Source organism: Elgaria multicarinata, chromosome 16 (genome assembly GCF_023053635.1).
Source record: "Elgaria multicarinata webbii isolate HBS135686 ecotype San Diego chromosome 16, rElgMul1.1.pri, whole genome shotgun sequence".
NCBI lineage: Eukaryota > Metazoa > Chordata > Lepidosauria > Squamata > Anguidae > Elgaria > Elgaria multicarinata.
Genome location: NC_086186.1, coordinates 1,498,291 through 1,509,962, shown reverse-complemented (window position 1 = coordinate 1,509,962; position 11,672 = coordinate 1,498,291). Strand labels below are relative to the sequence as shown.

Genomic DNA, 11,672 nt, shown 5'->3' with positions numbered 1-11,672 from the left:
AACCTCTCTCTCTCTCTCTCTCTCTCTCTCTCCCCCCCCCCCACATTCTCCACACCATGCATGAGTTTGTCCACCTCTGTCATGTCTCCCCTCAGCCTCCTTTTCTCCAAGCTAAACCATCCCAGCTGTTGTCACCTTCCCTCCTAGGGGAGAAGGTCCAGCCCCTTATTCATTTTAGTTGCCCCTTTCTGCCCTTTTTCCAGCTCTACAATACCCTTTTTTAGGTGTGGTGTCCTTCCGAGCGCTCTGCTTCCAACTAGAGACTCACATACACGACTGCTACTACTACCACGGCCACCGCTGCTGCTGCTGCTACTACTACTACAACATCCTCCCTCGCCGGGCTGCTGTGGGAAGGAGGGGGCGAAGGAGGGGGGGTTGGCGCTTGGCGACATATCGACGCGATAAATACTGCCTGGTCTTCAGTCGGGGAGGGGGCGCCGCACGTCCACACCCACCCAAGGAGGTGGGACAGGCTTTGCGCGTTCCGGGCGCCTCGGGGGCGCGCTCGGGCACTTCAGCTCTCCCAGCAAATAGATGGCGATCGCCCCCTCCTCTTCATAGGGGGCTGGGGCGGAGGCGGCGGGGCGCGGCAAGACGGGCAGGCTGGAGAGGGCGGCTGGAGGGGGCGCGGGCCGGGCCAGGGCCGGGCATCAGTTGCGGGTCCCGGGCAGAGCCACGCGCGCCGCTCCCCTCCGAGGGCGAGGCGGGTCCGCCCGGAGGAAGGGCGGCGGCTGGATGGACGCCCGGCTCGGCTGCGCGGAGTTTGGTCCCGTCGCCGTCGTCGTCGGGGGCTCCCTCGCGGTGGCGCCGCGCCCCTGAGGAGACCCCCTCGGAGAGCACGGAGAGCCGGTAAGGGGGCTGGCTTGCGCCCCGGGCAGAAGGCGGCCGGGGAGGGAGGGGCGCGTGCGGCGCCGGGCTGGGCTGGGCTGGGGGGCGAGGCGGGGGCGCGGGCGGGGGCGCCGACCACCTGTGGGCGCGGCGGAGAGCGCCAGCGAGCAGGGCTCCTCCGCCGTCCAGGGAGCGCGAGGAGGCGGCGGGGAGGAGAGAGCCCGTCCGCCCCGTCGCCAGACCAGCGGGCGGCTCTTCCCGAAAGGGCAGCCGGAGCGCCGCGCGTCGCGGGCGGCGACGGGCCAGGCGAGAGGGCGCGTGCCCCGCCGACCTCCCCTCGCGGGGACGGACGGGGAGAGGGGGCGCGGGCGGGAGGACGGCGTCGACCCGGGGGAGCAGCAGGGAGGGCGGCGGGGTAGAGGTCCAGGCGGAGGAAGGACTGGAGGGATCGGGACCGCGGGAAGCCAGAGGCACCGCGGAACCCTTAAGCCCAGCGCCTGGAATGACTGCCCTGACCACTGGATCGAGCTGGCCGGTGCCGTCTGGGTCACACCCCGCCCTCGCTTCGGCTTCCGTCTGGCTTCCCTGCGCGAAAGGCGCGTTTGGGGCGGGGGGGGGGGAGAATTCCAGGGCAGCGAGAGGGAAGGAAGGAAGGAAGGAAGGAAAAGAAGCCCGGGGAGAAGAATCCAGAGGGGGAGAGATCAAGGCCGGCCAGGGCGGGTCTCTGGCCCGGATTTTGGAGCTTGGGGGCAGGGATGCTGGTCTAAGGCAGATTCCCAAGGGGGACCTGGGGTCATGTTTCGGGGGGAGGGGAGCTTCGCCCTGGCTGGGACGCTGGACAGGTGGGCAGCCCTGACTCCGTCTCTGCCTAACGCTCTCTCCCCCTCTCTCCCTCTCGCTTGCCAGGGCCAAGATGCTGTCGCTGGTGCAGCTGCACCTGTGGGTGCTGGTGGCTGCTTCCTCGTGGGCGCCCGGCTGTGGCTGCCCGGAGCCGTGCGCCTGCGTGGACAAGTATGCGCAGCAGTTTGCGGACTGTGCCTACAAGGACCTGCAGACGGTGCCGTCGGGGCTGCCCTCGAACGTGACCACGCTGAGCCTGTCTGCCAACAAGATCGCGGCGCTGCCACGGGGCTCCTTCGTGGAGGTGACGCAGGTGACCTCGCTGTGGCTGGCCCACAACAAGATTGGCGCTGTCGAGGAGGGCACCTTGGCCATCCTGGTCCAGCTGAAGAACCTGGACGTCAGCCACAACCAGATTGTGGACTTCCCCTGGCAGGACCTGTACAACCTCAGCGCCCTGCAGCTGCTGAAGATGAACAACAACCGCATGGCCCACCTGCCCGGGCAGGCCTTCCACACCCTGCGCGACCTGCGCTCGCTCCGCATCAACAACAACCGCTTTGCCGACGTGGCCGAAGGCACCTTTGAGCCCCTCACCTCCCTGTCCCACCTGCAGATCTACAACAACCCCTTCAACTGCACCTGCCGGCTCATGTGGCTGAAGAACTGGACGGAAAGCACCTTGATCTCCATCCCAGAGAAGGACTCCATCGCCTGTGCCTCTCCGGAGCCCTGGAAGGGGATCCCCTTGGCCAAGATCCCTTACTTGCACTGCACGCCCCCCACTGTGCAGCTGACCTACCACCCCAACCTGGAGCACACCCCGCTCTCTTATGGGTTTGCCCTCACCTTGCATTGCAACGCCGAGGGTCTTCCCCAGCCTGTGGTCAGCTGGAGGGTCCAGACATTGGGCCAAACACTGGACATCAAAGGGGTGGAAAGAGATGGCAACCACCTGCCCTCTGAGAGCTCCTCAGGAGGAGAGCAAGAGAGGTTCCGGGCCTTCAGCAACGGCACCTTGGTGATCCCCCACCTCAGCAAGAAAGAGGAAGGCACCTACACCTGCTTGGCCAGCAATGAGGTGGGCAGCAACAAGTCCTCGGTTAATGTGGCCGTGGCTGACTCCCCGAAGGACTCCATCGGCCCACCTGGCCACCCCAAAGGCCAGCCGGAAGATCGGAAGCCAGACAGAAAGGTCTCCAAGAACAGTGTGATGAAGCCGGATGAAAGGATCAAGGGGCTCCCATTGAGACCGACGCCCCGGAATTATTATGTGGCTGAGGGCCCCCCCAGGAATGGCACTGGCTCTGAAGGTGCGCCCTTCAAGCCCCCCCACTTTGAGAAGAAGTGTGGCTCCAGCGAGGTCACCCAGTACATCTCCAACCATGCCTTCAACCAGAGCGCTGACCTCAAGCCCCACAGCTTCGACCTGGGCGTCATTGCCCTGGATGTCTCCGAGAGGGAGGCCAAGGTGCAGATTACACCCTTCTACACCCAGCCAGAGAAGGTGCACCTGAGGAGGCTCTACCTGTGCGAGGAGAGCCGGCAGGGCCACGCCTTGGTGCAGTGGTCCCAGATTGAGGAAGGGGTGAACTCCTACTGGTTCCAAGGCCTGAGCCCTGGCACCAACTACTCGGTCTGCATGACTTACGTGGGGGAGGACTGCCAGGTGCAGGTGGTCTTCACCACCAAGAAGGAGATCCCGTCTCTCATAATCATTGTGGTGGTGAGCGTCTTCCTGCTGGGGCTGGCCACCATCCCTTTGTTGGGGGCCACCTGTTGCCACCTCCTCTCCAAGTACCAGGGCAAGACCTACAAGCTCATCATGAGGACCCAGAACCCTGACCAGATGGAGAAGCACATGGCAGCAGACTTCGATCCCAGGGCTTCCTACCTCGAGTCGGAGAAGAATTTCGACCCTAATGAGGTGGAGGAAGGGGAGGTGGAGGAGGAGGAGGATGGAGGGGAGGAAGAAAGGGAGGGGAGGGGGGCAGCTGGGGGAGGGCCGCTGAAAAGGGACGAGAGCCTGGTGGCCAGCTCCATCCCTGAGTCCCACTCCAAAGCCAACCCCGAGGAGTTTGAAGGTGGCTCCGAGTACAGCGACCGGCTGCCTCTGGGCGCCGAGGCCGTCACCATCTCCCAGGAGATCAATGGCAACTACCGGCAGCCGCCCCGCTGAGCCTTCCCGGTCCCTCCCGGGGCTCCGAGGCCTCGCTCGCCTTGCGCAACCTGAGAACCGCGCTCTCCAGGCTGGGGCTGGCTGGGGCTTGGCTGGCTGAGCCGCGGCGGCCTCCTTGAGAGCCCTATGGCAAGGGGGGGGGGACACACCGGGGTTGTCTCCGAGGAGGATCACAGCGGAGCTGGCTTTGTTCGGAGTTGTGATTGTGGTTGTTGTTGTTTTAGGGCTCCCTTTCCCTCTGGGTCTCTCTCCCAGGAGCCCCAGAGATGGAGGCAGAGGAGGGCCCCCCTGTTTGAACCGTATCCCCTGGAGAAACGCGTTGCCCCTAAACTTTAAAAACCCTCGATGTCTTCTTGCGTGCACCAAAGGTGGAACGGTTCCAAACTAGCCCCCTCCCCATTCCGACATGTAACGTGTGTCTCTCTCCCCACCTCCCCGCTGCCCAAGTTTCGTTGAGTTGATTTCTGTTTCCTAAAATTGAAATATGAGCGATTGACTATAAGGACTTGAAAGCAAGATCAAAGAGGGTGGTGGGGGCAGCGGAGTATGCCTTCAAAGCGCCCGGCTCCAGCCTGCAGTCCGCTCCCTTTCAGGAGCTCCGCGGCGCTGGACAGCTCCCCAGCCCCGTTCTCCCGGCCGCGCGCGCAGGAGCGCTGCCTTCCTCCGGCCCCGGCCAGGCTGCGGCGGGACTGGAGCTCCTCGGGAGGAGGAGGAGGAGGAGGAGGAGGAGGCGGAAGCCGGGATCGGGGCCAGGCCCGCAGCCAGAGCCACCGCTGTCCAGCCGCTGACTTGCCGGCCGCCTGCGCCCGCGACGCCGCGTGAGAGGATGGCGTTGTGCTGTAGAGCCTCGAGGAGGTGTGCGTGTCCGTGTGTGACTTTGGACCTCTCGCGGATCCACCCGGGTGCGGGAGCGGCCGAGGGCGCCCAGCCGTTTGGCCTTTGCGGCCCCTTGCAGCGCTTTCCTGAGGCATGTCGCTCACTGCGATCAGTATTTCCTAAATGTTTATGCGGTAGAGTAGTTTGCTTAGAGAAACGTCATTGGCCCTTGATGTGATTCTGTGATGTTCAAAGGCGAAATAAATAAAGGATCGGTGGGTTTTGCTGTTGACTTGAGAGTGGAAACAATTTAAATATCTTTGCATTGGGTGCACCTGTGGTTTCCTTTGAATTATCCTGATGATTTTGCGTCTGTTAAGTAAAATTAATAATAATAATAATAATAATAATAATAATAATAATAAAATAACCAAACCTCAACTAGAAGTCAGCACAATTTTCTCCGTGGCAGGGAGAAACAATGGCCGTTTCTAATTTTCAAATGCAACCCTGAAAAGGAACAAGACTGAACAATAATAACCCTAACTCTATACCACGGCTGTGTATGTGAAAAGTCAATAAAAACAGATTTGAAAAATGGACTTTTGGATCCTTATTTGTAGTCCTGGGGGGGGGGGAATATATATGCAAAGGATATTTCAGAGTTTGAATGTGAAAACAGAATCAGTTTCCAATTTGAACGAAAAGCCCCTCAGCGAATCCACCCCCCACCCCAGAATTCTTTTAGCATTTTCGATCCCGACTGAGGTCAGGATCAAATGGAATATCTTCTGCTTTGAACATAAAACACGTTGTGCTGCAGAAATGGCGTGTGTGCGTGTATGCGTGTTCAGAGTTTTCCCCGCAGTATTAAATACTTTCGGAGTTCTCCCCGCAGTACTAATACGCCATTTGCTCGCTCGGTAAAGGAGATGGGACCCTCTATAATGGCTGATCATCCTTTCTACCCCCCCCCCCCCAATTTTATTAGTTCGTATTGGAATGGCGCTCCCATTTCTGGGCCAAAACAGACACGACTCTAAATGCACGTCCAGGCTTTATATCTCCCCACTTTTTAAGCTGTAGTGCAAATGCGTATGGAGGGGGGGGGGGGCTTTTAAGATCCCGACGGGGCTCCTTTTGCCCACTCTAGAGTAAAACCGAGGAGGGGAAAATGTCACGGCAGGTAGGCTATCTATCTAAAGTAACCTTTGTTTTGGCTCAATGAATTCGTGTCCATCTGCCACAGATTCACCTTCGTGTCACCAGTATAAAAAATCAAATCAATCCAACTTGGCAGCTGGATTGTTACGAGTGGGTTTGTCTCGATTTCACCAAATTGTTTTGGGAATGAGGGTGGAATGAGGAGAGAGATGCAAGATTAATGATTGTTGGCGGCGGCGGGGGGGGGATGGGGGGAGAAATTAGTCAAAGGAAAAAGAAAGAGAGAAAATGTGTTTTATTATCCTCCCCCCTGAAGTAGCTGCCTGTCGCTGCGGTGTAGACAGCAGTGCGGACGAGATTCGCTTGTTGCTTCTGAGACCCGTGTGTGTGTGTGTGTGTGTGTGTGTAAGAGAGAGGGGGGGGATCATTGCTCCGTCTATGCGCGGGTGTTTCCCCACCCACCCGGCTGAGCATGATTTCCGAATGTTTCTGAATCTTGCTGGGACCAGATACAAAAGAAAGGCGGGGGAGCCACCCCACCCCACCCCACCCCACCCCGTTCCTTCTGCTTCCTTAAGCTCTCGTCGGAGATGCCTTCTGCCCTCTCGCGGAAGCAAGCGAGGCCCCAAGGCCCAGAGCAGAGACGGGGGAAGGGAGTTGGCGATCCGCACAGAGGCACTGTGCGCACACCAGTGCAGTTCTATGCACCACACAGAACGACGCGCAGAGCACATGCAGTGTGTGTGTGTGTGTGTGTGTGTGTGTGTGTGCGCGCGCGCGCGCGCGTGTGTGTGTACGGCTTGATATCAGCTATGGGAACTTAGACCCGGACCAGGGTCTCTCACTCCTGGGAACATTGGAAGCAATACAAAGAAATGTGTTCTTGAGGGAGTCCAGAGTTCTTTTTGATGACTGACCAATGGTCCTCTACACAGCTGAGGTTAGGACAGGTCTCTTCATATAAAAGGACATTTAAGCCCTGTTGCACACTGTTAGGTTCCACCCCACCTCGCCACACCTCGTGCTTTTTGTGTATAGAAGTATTTTCTTTAATTAAAAAAATAAAATACAATTGGGCACTTAAAAAAAGTTCTGTGCAGAATCTCCCTCCCCCCATTATCTTTTCTAAAACATACCTTTGCACCCCTTACCTAAGCACGTGGGGACGCGCTGCGCATCCCGTGCCACGCCTGGCTTTACTTCTTTGGCAGAACTTACTACAGGGGACTGACATCTCCACTGTCTTTTCCTGCGAACAGAGGTAGAAACCCAGCTCCCGCCGCCGCCGCCGCCTCAGGCCGCCGTTCCTCTCGGCAGAAGCACCTGGAAGGCCGCCGCCGCCGCCGCGCCTTCCGCCCCTCCACCTCTCCCGCCGCGCTCAGCGCCCTTCCTCTTGCGGACTTCTCAGGTGCTGAGCGCAGCTGCCTTTCCCCTGGACCCTCTCTGGACCCTATCTGTGCGCGATCGCCCCCCCCCTTCACCCCGGATTAACCAAACTGGAGGCGACAGCACGTGCGCGCACACAATGCAGGCCGCAGAAGTCCTGCTCTTCTCCCGGTGGTAAAGTACCCACTGAAAAGGTCGGGAGTCTCCAGCCTTTTTCCCCCGGGTTAAAGGGCGTCTTGCAGGTGGGCCATCAGCCCTTAACTGGGCGGGCCTTGAGGCACTTCCCCCCTCGGCGCATCTCCCACAGGGTGACGAGGATGTGCTTGTATGGATCCGGCTCCAGCGACCATAGGCGATTTGCAGCACCGCAGCAGAAACCGACCACCGGCTGATGTCAATTTCAGCTCTTTGTCTTGGCACTGGTGGGTTTCTCAAGGCGGGGACGGAGTCTCCGAGCTGACCCTTTTATTGAATTGAATTGGTAGGACTGAATTGTATCTCTTGAGCACATATTTTTAAATAAATGTTTTGGCCAGCTTCAGATATGAAACCTCATCAGCTGTCAACTGCGATATATTGAGTACATTGCATATCCTCCCCCCAAATGTCATCAGATATTTAATTGCATTAAGTTTTCCAAATAGCTGGGGAAGGGAGTAAGCAATGTCACTCAACTCAGTGATGTCATTGGCAGTATCCAACAGCAGCCCACGAATCATCACCATCATCATCATCATCTCCTGCCCTTCCTCACAAGAAGCCCAAGGGATCTACACAATCTATATAAAACAATACAACACACAAAAACCATTAAAATAAAAATTCTGAAATCACAACCATATACTCAAAAAGCTTGCACAAATAAAATCGTCTCCAACTGCCACCTAAATTTCAGCAGCATGAAGGAATCTCTACTGGAAGAGTAGTTCTCCACTGGAAGGGTACTTCCACAGCTGGGGTGCCACCCCAGAGAAGGCCCTGCCATATGTCACGGCCCCAAGCGCTTCATGTATGTACCCACATTCCACAAAACCATACCCATTTTGATAGATGTGTTTGCTTATGGTGGACATGGAGAAAAGGAATCGCTTCCCCTGGCAATCACACACTGATGCTTTAGTGTCAGCAAGATGCAATATCCCTTGTCAGAAGACACCACAAGTAAGTCGCGACAGTGCATATTTCTGCATTAAATTGCCTTGAAAGCAAACACATATTTTTTTGGAACAACAGACTTTCTTTCTCTTCTGATCCATGTCAAGATTATCTTCTCCACCCCACCTTCCAAAGACTCAGTTTTTGTCAGGTTTTGTGAACGTTTAATTTATAGCAAAAAGAACCAATCTAAGAAAAGAAAAGGAGGGAGGGGAAACGAAGGCTCACAAAAATCTTGCCAGATACAAAGACGACGAATGCTTGCCTGGCTCCAAGCCACAGTTACACCAGTGCCAATTTCATCAAGCCAGTGGGATTCATCCTGATTTACACCCTGTGGAATCAAGAGATCAGAAATGAGATGGGGGTTCTCTTTTCTCTCCCCTTCGCTGATAACAATATCAACATTTTAAAGCACATTAGAAATGTAGAATTCTCATTATAGATAAATGGCCTCTTGTGAGCAATGCTTTAATTGAGTTTTATGCTTTAAGACATACAAAGAAGAAAGGAAATACAGCCATCTCCACATCCAATTAATTAGAGTGTAATAGATTTCTTTTCCTTTCTGCCCCCTAATATTTCTACTGGGAATCTAGTTATGATGAGATATTGGAGTTGGATTGTATGGTGCGGTTTCCTTTGAGACAGGGAACAGAACGGAAATAGGAGAAGTTGGTGAATTTCTCCCCCTGGAGACTGTGCTGCACGCAGAGAATGCAAAAGTGCTCCTCGCCTGTTAAGCCAGAATATTTTCAGCATCATTGATTGACATTGCGACCTGACGTCAGTTCTCCGGTTTCTTTTAAGGGGCCTGGGCCTTAGCCTGGTGGTAACAGCACCTGCTTTGCACTCAGAAGGTGCCAGGTTTGATCTCTTCGGCTTCTCTGGGTAGAGCTGGAAAAGCCCCAGCCTGAAACCCTGGAGAGCCTTTGCTGCTGCCAGTCAGAGTTGACAATACTGGGCAAGGCGCACCGAGGCACACTGATGAAGGCCCTGCAGTTGAAGCAAGTCCTGTGAAGAATGGTTGAATGAGGTGGGTACGTTTAACCTGGAGAAGAGGAACTGAAGGGGAGGCGTGATGAGAGACCTCTTCGGGCATCTGAAGCACAGAAGACGTTGCTTTCCTCTGTGGCTCCAAAGGGCAGTGGCAGAAGCCATGGCTGCAAGTGGCTGGGAGGCAGATAACTGCTAAGCAGTAGGCTCAGCATCACAGCAGTGCAGGCAGTGGGGCAGCCCCAGCCCCAGCCCCGGGAGGTGGCGGGTTGGGTTCTCCTTCACTGGAGGCCTTTCAGCAAAGGCTGGGCAGCCGACTGACAGGGGCACTCTAGCTGCGGCCTGCACTGAGCAGGGGGTTGGACTAAAGCGGCGGAGGCTGATGGCTGTGAATCCATTCTGGGTTCCTTAAAAAGGTCCAGGACCTTGGATAGCTCCATTAAGAGTTCTGACGGAGAGTCAGAATGGATCCACAGTCCCACTGAAATTGGAGCCACCAGCCCCCACTGGACTGGATGACCTCTAAGGTCCATTGCAACTCTTATGTTTCCACGATTCCCTGCTGCCGGGAGTCTTATGTCTCAGCCAAGTAACGTGTTATTTGACCACATGGCATGGTGGCTGGAGCTGCGTAGCATTTGCTATGTGCTGAAGTGATCCGATGGCTGCATTGATATGCATGTGGCCCAGAATGTGGTCCACCGCAGAAGGAGTACCCATTGAAGAATAGACTGCTGGGGGCGGGGGGTGGGCAGCAAGTGCAGGCCGAGTTTCTGATCCGTGCCTCTGATGAAGCCATCGTCCCACTGCTTCACCTCTGTCCATGAGATCTGGCCAGCCCATGTTCTCAGCAGCACACGGACCGGGTTGTGAGGCCCATCGCCCGTAAAGGGATCTGGGGTTCAGCAGAGGTCTTGCAGGAGGGGGGGCAGCGCAGACTGCCGGGGCCGGTTTAGTTTTCTGCATCATTCTGACATGCTCCATCTTGTATCGACAGGATCGATGTTGGGATTAGGAGTCATAAAATGGCTCATTGAGTTTAACCAATGGCATGAAATGAATGTCTGCAGCACTTATTATCAGTGCACCACCCGAGAGAGAGAGAGAGAGAGAGAGAGAGAGAGAGAGAGAGAGAGAGAGAGAGAGGCAGGCAGGCAGGCAGGCAGGCAGGCAGGCAGGCAGGCAGGCAGGCAGGCAGACAGACAGACGCAGCGAGTGAGTGAGTGAGTGAGTGAGTGACATTGTGGTGACTTCCCTCCTCCAAATATCTAAAAAAAGGTCTACCTAAGAGAGATGATGAGTGAATTTCAAAAAGCCACATGCATACATCTGGGGAAATTCATTCCAGCAAACCAATCTCTGTGCTGGATTTTAAATTAACTTCCATGGTCAGCTCTGAGCCATTGGCAGCCCTCTGAGGGAGCCATGGTTGAAGAGAAAGTTGGAACCAAAGGCAAACCAGGAGGCAGGAGCAAGGAGAAAGCCAGAAATCAGAACTCAAGGACAGTCAGGGACACCCCAAAGCCCAGCTCAGCTAGGAAAGGAAGTCTTCCTATACTCCTTCCTGTCCATGATGGGCTGAGAGGGTCCAGGTCCTGAAGGCATTTCATTGGGAAGCTGAACCTGCAGTTTAAATGTTCGCCACAAGATCCCAACAGCTGCTGACATTTCATTTGCAAATGAAAAACAATTGAGCTCTCTTTCATGCCATTTCAATAAAACTCTGTATTTTAAAGCAAAAGCTCCTGTTTGATTGGTTCAGCATACAATGAATGGACATATCATAGTAGAGTTGAAAGGGGCCTCTAAGGCCATGGAGTCCAACCCCCTGCTCCATGCAGGAATCCACCTCAAAGCATCCTTTGAAAGAGTGCTGTCCAGCTGCCTCTTAAATGCCTCTAGGGTGGGAGAGCCCATGACCATTGGTTCCATTGTCATACCGCTCTAACAGTCAGGAAGTCTTTCCTGATGTCCAGCTGGAATCCAACCTGTTATTCCGTGTCCTGCACTCTGAGATGATCAAGAAGAGATCTTGGCCCTCCTCTGTGTGACAAACTTTTAAGTATTTGAAGTGTGCTATCATGTCTCCCCTCAATCTTCTCTTCTCCAGGCTAAACATGCCCAGTTCTTTCATTCTCTCTTCATAGGGCTTTGTTTCCAGACCCCCGATCATCCTGGTTGCCCTCCTCTGAACACACTCCAGCTTGTCTGTGTCCTTCTTGAATTGTGGAGCCCAGAACTGGACGCAATACTCTAGATGAGGTCTAACCAGGGCCGAATAGAGAGGAACCAGGACCTCACGTGA

General features: G+C 55.5%; 1 protein-coding gene across 1 annotated transcript; it reads left to right on the top strand.

Annotated features, from left to right (window-relative positions):
* Nucleotides 1–782: 782 nt before the first annotated feature.
* ISLR2 (immunoglobulin superfamily containing leucine rich repeat 2) lies at nt 783–3,866 on the top strand. The gene is made up of 2 exons (XM_063142260.1): nt 783–852; nt 1,738–3,866. The coding sequence occupies exon 2, from the start codon at nt 1,745–1,747 to the stop codon at nt 3,848–3,850; it is 2,106 nt and encodes a 701-aa protein (XP_062998330.1). The 5' UTR covers nt 783–852; nt 1,738–1,744; the 3' UTR covers nt 3,851–3,866.
* Nucleotides 3,867–11,672: the final 7,806 nt, after the last annotated feature.

What these genes read in the sequence shown, in the direction of transcription:
- ISLR2 (XM_063142260.1), top strand. Translation starts at nt 1,745, where the DNA reads ATGCTGTCGCTGGTGCAGCTGCACCTGTGGGTGCTGGTGGCTGCTTCC.